This window comes from Gossypium arboreum, chromosome 6 (assembly GCF_025698485.1).
Source record: "Gossypium arboreum isolate Shixiya-1 chromosome 6, ASM2569848v2, whole genome shotgun sequence".
NCBI lineage: Eukaryota > Viridiplantae > Streptophyta > Magnoliopsida > Malvales > Malvaceae > Gossypium > Gossypium arboreum.
In genome coordinates this window covers 125,503,816-125,510,951 of record NC_069075.1, presented here as the reverse complement: position 1 = coordinate 125,510,951, position 7,136 = coordinate 125,503,816, and the positions used below count along the sequence as shown (strand labels likewise).

The following is a 7,136-nucleotide window of genomic DNA, read 5'->3' as shown; positions in this document are numbered from 1 at the left end:
CTTTTTTCTTTTTACTTTGTTCTTCTCCCTTTCCACATCTTATTCTTTTCTCTTTTCAGAAATTTTTACAAACCTAGTTTTCCGATCAATTTTCCGACAAGTTTACCATTATTTGTTGTTGCCGACCAACTTCTTTCACTCTCCAAAAACCACTAGAAATAGATCTTCATCTTCTCTCTTTAATACTCTAATTGTTTTCTCCTAAATCAGCCTCTAAAATAGCTAATCTAATTTTAAAGAGAAAAAACAAATAAAAATCCCAATTTTTCACTTCTATATCTGTACTGGAGATCATCGACCGTTTTTAGATGATTGCATGCTTGTGTTTTGAGGAAGATGCTAATTTTTTGGTCTATTTAAGTTTTTTTTTTTTTAATTTTTCCGGCGAGTTGTACTCTAGCATTACTATTTAGTTAGTTCCTTCTCCCTTGTCCCTTCTTTTATTTCTAGTTCCCTCCATGGTTTTCTGTTGGGTTAGTCCACTGTTTTAAGTGGGGATAAAATTGTACATAACTTTTCTGTGTTATTCGGTGACACCCGTAATAACCATTCTTAAAGGTCCATTAAAGAATAGAACCTTGCATGTAATAAGGGAGGAATGAGATTCATTCCATGGAACGAGATTCATTCCAACCAAACATTTGCTTCACTGCAGAGTATAGAATGAGGACTGAATAAGAATCCTATTCAGGTGAACCAAACACCTTTAAGATTCAAATTAAAATTTAAACATTTATATATACTGTTTAAAATTATTTGAAATGAATTTTTATAAATATTTTTATTTTTAAAATTTCAAAATTTTTATATTTTTACCCAAATATGAAAAAAATTAATTTAAAAAATGTAATTGTGCATATAATTTTTAAGAGTAAAGACTAAATTGATAAAAAAATTAAAAATATTGAGGATTAAAAATTTTAATGAAAAATTAGATGGAGAAGTCTCGAAATTAAAATATAGGGACTAAATATTAAATTTTAGAAGAGTATAGGGACTTTTGACAGAATTAAATTTTTTTATTTTATTTTATTTCTTCTCTTTCATAACCCAGAATCCTGAAAAAAGAAAAAAAGTTGAAATCGTCACTTCATGTAGCGATTTGGTGTAGGAATTTAAAAAACTGTTAAAGGTTATATTATTTTGGTAAAAAAGAAAGGAATTTTTTTCAGCATTCACTTTGTCATTTTCATGATTAAGAAAATACTCAAAATTATATATAAAAATGAAGTCTGAGTGGTCAGTTCACATAAAAGAATGTCAAAAGGCATTACACTGATTCTAGCTTATAATTCAAATCCTTTATCACTTCAATTATTTAATTAATAGGTCCAGGGGATTCCCCAAACCCCTTACCTCTCCTTCTATGACTCCAACTCGTCTTAATTTTTTTTCTGCTTCCATGATTTTCTCTTCTCCCTTTAACCCATCGATTATGCCTTCTCCCCCACTTTGAAATTTTCAAAAACTTTCTTCTAAAATCAAAAATACATCTCATTAAAAATAAACATCCATTCAAAATGGCCCTTAGGCCTGTTGTTGATTGTTACTAAAGAGGAAATGGACAACGCTATCATAAGTTAAAAATTGAGGTGAAAAAGTGTTTTTTCACGTATTTTTTTGCTTTTATGTAGGGTTGAGTAAAATTTAATTTGATTTAAAATAAATAAATTTTAAGTTAATTGAATGAAGTTATTCGAATTATTTCAGTTTTTTCGAGTCAACTCGAATAAGTAATTCAAGTTTCGAGTTCGAGTAGAGTTGAGTTTTACAATTTGAATAACTCGAATAATTTGAATAACAAATTGGCGTAAATACTCTTTTGGTCCTTTTAATTTTGAAAATAAACAAATTATCTCTCTATAAAATTACAAAAAAATTAAAAAAATTTTAAATTTTTAAAATAAGTTAATTAATTATTCAAGTTTATCATATTAAACTATCTATTTTTTTCTTATTTTGCTTTGAAAAAATTTTTAGGATAAAATAACACTCGTCAACTTGATTAACTCAAAATTTTTACTCGATTCAACTTGATTCAATTGAGCGCTCAAGTAAAAATTATCAAAATACCCTTTTTATATTAACTATTTAAAAGGTATATAAAAGTTAGATTAATTTATATTATATGTATCCTTATATTAAATTATTTAAATGTCATTTATTATATTTAAGTTTTTAAAATATTTTATGAATCATTAATTTTACAAATAATTACTTAAAACGAATTTAAAATTTATATATATATCATATATCATTATATTAAATTATTTAAATATCATATAATTTAACACTATCAAATCCAAAATATACATTTTATTTTCAATAACAATTTTTAACCGGAATGGACCATACTTTTTTCTCGGTTTTCAACTGCAAGGAAAAATTAATGGAAGAATTTGTGGTGTAAATTTAAGGCTATTTTCTAAAACATACTTTTTCCATCACGTGGTTATCCAAGTTTGAATCCGAGGTTTGTCACTGTAATGGTGGCTGATTGACTTGCTTGAAACAAGATATTATACTAAAGTTGAATGATTTTTTTTTTCATGAATGCTACCTTGCAAATGGTCTAGTAATGGAGTAAGACGTAGTGCTAGTGGAACAGACTTCAGATGAATTATATGATCCAATGTAAATCTCTTCACTGAACCTTTCCTTTGTTTCCCTATTGTGAGACAACTCCATGGCCAAGCACTGGTTTAACTCAGTTAACACGGTGCTCATTGTAGCTCTATGCAAGGACTTAGGTCTAGTGCAAGCCATTGCCACTTCTAAAGCTTTCCAGGCAGAGCTCACATCGAATTCCCCATGCAGTCTTTGATCAACAATACTTCCTATATCCTCTCTTTCAATCAGAGGGCTAACCCAATTAACTATGTGGATTGATTCATCCTTCTTTATGACTGCATTTTGTCCCGTGATCAGCTCCAACAACACTATCCCAAAACTAAACACATCACTTTTCTCGTTTAGCTTTCGAGAATTGTAGTACCTGAAGAACAAATGGAAAAACATCAAAAAATAAACTTTGATCTAAAAGTTTAACAAATTCTTTGTTTTGCTTTGGAATTAGAAAGTTGGCATTAAACAGGTGAGTCATACTCTGGGTCTAGATAACCTGGGGTGCCCATAACTGTAGTTATTATTACATCACTGTGGTCGTCACTTGGAATGGCTCTTGAGAGACCAAAATCTGCTATCTTTGCATCCATGTTTTCACTTAAGAGGATATTGGCTGTTTTCACATCTCTGTGAATTATAGGTGGTTTGCATCCATGATGTAAGTATTCCAAACCTGCAAATCAAAACAAGGAACTTTGATTGATAAAAATTTATCATGGGGGCAAATACATATTTTGAAACTGTACACACCTTGTGCTGCATGTATTGCTATGCGGAGTCTCATTTCCCAACTCAATGGATTTGAACTTTTGTCTGCAAGCATTAAGTTGTAACATGATGTGAATCATCTTCATGAGGATGCATTTAAATTGCAGGGTGATGAACCAGGAACTTATTTCAGTTGGTTCAAGCAGCAGCCACTAGCAGGTCTGGGGTTTGAATTCGAGCATTTGCAATCCCTTCCATATTCCCAGACTTGAGCCGCTTTGTTAGATTTAAAAAAAGGAACTGCAGGATGATAAATAGCAATTTTACATGCAGATAATGACATGAAATAAGGATACATGAGAGATAATCCTTCAAATTTCCATTAGCCATATACTCGTAGATGAGTGCCATATTGCTGCCCTCATCACAATATCCTATGAAGGAAGCCAGATTCCTATGATGAACTCTCATCAGAAGCTCAGCCTGCAGATTCAGAAGAACACATAGGACTAGTATTCATTAAGGGTAAAGGCATTTTTATCAGATTGGTTTTCTCATTCTAGAAAACAGTTTAATCAGATTCCTTGGCCAACCATTAAAAGAAAACAACCTATGAATTTTTACATTACATACCTCAGCTTGAAACTCTTTTGACCCTTGTTTTGATGAAGTAGAAAGCATCTTTACTGCAACTTGGGTGCCATCTTTCATGTTTCCACGAAACACAGTCCCAAATCCTCCCTTCCCAATAACATCTTGAAAGTTGTTAGTAATGTTTAAAACCTCGGCATAAGTAAACTGCCGATTCTTTGATGGCAGTGGTCTTCCTTCCCCATTGGAGGTATCAGCCTCTGCCAGGAAAGTACAAACACAAACATTGCTTCAAAATGCGCAGTATGGAATTCCCTAGAAATTCTTTAGTAGAAAGATACATCTTAAAGAAATTCATATCTGCGTAACAAACATATTTTTGTGAAAAGAAATCTAAAATTACCCCATTTTTGCTTCCTTCGTAGTCTCCACAAGATAATCAAAGCAATGCACAGAACCAAAGCCGATAACAATGATGCAACAACTGGAACAACAACGTTCTTTTTGTTTTTGCATGAACCCGAGCTACAAAGAATCTGTTCATCCACTCTGGGATCAAGAAAAATCTGGTTAGAGTATGTTCTCTAGGTGTCATATCTTCCTTCACTATATTGCTTTTCCTAAAAGACAAGCACTTATAAATCAAATAAGAACAAAGGCATAAATATTTTTTTGTAAGTATTGAAATGCAGACCTCAGAGTAAGTAGTCCAGCCTTTGATCTATCTACAAGCTCCGTAGGAACAGAACCTGACAGTTGGTTGCCTTCTAGGTTCCTACAAAGGTACAATGTAATTACTGTTACAGCTTTAAAATTGTTCATCATCATTTGGTATCACATTCTTAAAGCTCCTTAACTTACATGAACTTGAGAGACTTAAGTTCTTTCAGAAACTCGGGAACTGGTCCACTTAAGTGATTGTTTGACAAATCCCTGGCAGAAAATGGAGCATTACAAACATTGGGTGTTCTGAGAAAGTCTTGTTTAGGATCAGAAATATGATTCAACAATATGAGTGCTATACTATGTGTACTTACAGGGACTCCATTGATGTGATGTTTGCAAATGAAGCAGATATAATGCCACTTAATCCACTTGAAGTCAAGTTGCTGTCCTCATTGAAAATTAAGGAACTCTTTATGTTCTTAGCAAACAATGTATTTCAACGAAGAGGAGACTCTATTGCAAGATAACTTACAGAGAAATGATCCGAGGGGGCAGTGAAACACTGTAGTTGCATTCCAGACCTTCCCAGGTATAATTCTTTGGTCCACATGGATCCCCCACCCATCCTTTATTTACTTGATATGCTGTTTTGATATTTAGAACAGCAGCAACTGTGGGAATGAAATCACAAGGGTGTGAACCTCAGCTTTTCAATTTGATCAAATGAAAATCAAGAGTAGTTGAACTTTTGAGGAATCCTAACAGACTAGTGAAAGTTTAATCAGTCTATACATCCGAGCTAATCCCTGTTTTGTAACAAAACCTACCCTATGGTAAGCTAGCATTTCATGCAGCTAATGAAATTCAAGAAAGCTTACCATCTTCAGAAAATGTTGGCAATTCATCCAGTTGTTTGGCCATGTAAATCTCAACGGCATTCAGAATAGGTGGAAGGTTTGCATCAACCGTTTTATAAATTGAAATGTGATGTTCTTTCCCCGTAAAGGCTACTGAGTTCGATATTGTCGCTGCAAACAGGTAGCGAGGAACTAAAGGTCCAAACATTAGGGACCCATTCCAGGAGATATTGAATTTTCTTGTTTGGTTTTTTGCAAGTTGCTGCACTTCAGCAAAGTACATGTAAACATAAAATTTGCTAGCATCATCATCAGCTGTCCACGAAAATTCCAGTCGATCACTACCGTTACGTGGCACAGCAGCAGTTCTAATGACTTCTAATGGAGCTCTGTATCCATTTTCATTATTGTTAATTTCTGAAGACGTGCTAACTATGTTCCATGAAGGAGAGTTGTAGGGAGACCAAATGCGATCGTAAATATCATCATTGTATCGACCAGTTCCTTTTGTATACCCGATGTCGAATCTTTCAAAGAGTACTAATGACACAGGGCTCCCTAGTTCTGTACAATAAATTGAATTATTTAGTGGCCTCAGCTCTAATGCTGATATAAAAGGAATTCCAAGACCTTTATTTACAAGGCAAACACTTATAGTATCTGAAACTGAAGCACTGATTATCTCCGTCGTTATGACATCAGAGGCATTACCGAATTTGATCGACGACCACAGATTAGCATCGAGATAAAGATCAAATTCTGGGAGCTTATCTTCACCATCATAATTTCCATACAAGAAAGAGGCTCTAAGCAAATATAAGCTGCCCTTTGCTGCTGCAGGTGTTAAGGTGTAACAATTCTTGTTACCATCTGGAAAACTCCTAAGATCTGAAAGTGGATAAGCTAGATTTGGATTGTTTGGGTAAGCATACTCAGAAGAAATATTGTTGTTGATCCCAGTGCTTACGTAAGCTCCGTCTGGTGTATAACTTATACCCGTGTCAACGTCTACGAAGTTGAAATTCACAGGTGACCCACAATCAATGCTTATGAATCCTGGAGAAGAAAAGAATAAAAGAAGCACCATCTAAGATTCTTCAAACTGTGATTTATTACAGTTTTAATTAAATCATTATCACATTATGAATCATATTTAGAGTGTTCAATCTAGTTCTAAACTTGGTGTTTATATATAACCAGATACATATTAAAAACAACCCTGTTGCAGAGATAGTCAAACAGGAATAAAGTTTCACTAACCTGTTTGGAGTTGTCCATGAACAAGAACAGCAAGGGAAAGCAACAATGGAGTAAGGTACCCAACAAACATTTTGCTCTGGTTTTTCTTGAGGTCAATAACGCAAAAAAGCTTTAGAGAATAATAGTAGAGAAGCAAGCCGTCCGTAGATATTCATCAAATTGTTAGACTATTGTTAGTAAACTTATAATAGTTTAATAATATAAGTGCAGGGAAGGATTCAGTCATTTCGACTGATACACTTCCCATAGTATTACATTAAAATAACTTATAGAGTTGTTGAATGTTGAACTTTCCACCCTTTTCAATAGGAAAAAGAAAACGAAAAAATGAACTGAATTAGTGTTATAATATCCGCTTTGATCAGATTAATGGAATTAATGAATTTGTCGACAGTATCCACTTTTTCAAGATTAATTAATGGTAATATT

At 33.2% G+C, this 7,136-nt stretch overlaps 1 protein-coding gene across 3 annotated transcripts; it reads right to left on the bottom strand.

Moving 5' to 3' along the window:
* Window positions 1–2,480: 2,480 nt before the first annotated feature.
* On the bottom strand, window positions 2,481–6,857 carry LOC108485791 (probable LRR receptor-like serine/threonine-protein kinase At4g29180). Of its 3 annotated transcripts, none has more exons than XM_017789638.2 (12): window positions 6,708–6,857; window positions 5,469–6,503; window positions 5,123–5,261; window positions 4,962–5,057; window positions 4,786–4,857; window positions 4,619–4,699; window positions 4,328–4,473; window positions 3,967–4,160; window positions 3,690–3,816; window positions 3,376–3,438; window positions 3,106–3,298; window positions 2,481–2,995 (listed from the first exon to the last, which is right to left on the bottom strand). In XM_017789638.2, the coding sequence occupies exons 1-12, from the start codon at window positions 6,775–6,777 to the stop codon at window positions 2,557–2,559; spliced, it is 2,655 nt and encodes an 884-aa protein (XP_017645127.1). In that variant the 5' UTR covers window positions 6,778–6,857; the 3' UTR covers window positions 2,481–2,556. The 3 variants fall into 3 exon arrangements, with proteins under 3 accessions (XP_017645127.1, XP_017645126.1, XP_017645128.1); XM_017789637.2 differs by having other exon boundaries at window positions 3,967–4,184; window positions 4,962–5,033; XM_017789639.2 differs by having other exon boundaries at window positions 4,962–5,033.
* Between the last annotated feature and the right edge of the window lie 279 nt (window positions 6,858–7,136).

Coding starts and splice junctions, on each gene's coding strand:
- LOC108485791 (XM_017789638.2), bottom strand. CDS start 6,777: ATGTTTGTTGGGTACCTTACTCCATTGTTGCTTTCCCTTGCTGTTCTT. Junction 5,058..5,122: donor CCCCCTCGGATCATTTCTCT/GTAAGTTATCTT, acceptor GAACATAAAGAG/TTCCTTAATTTTCAATGAGG. Junction 3,817..3,966: donor CAAAAGAGTTTCAAGCTGAG/GTATGTAATGTA, acceptor CTGAATCTGCAG/GCTGAGCTTCTGATGAGAGT.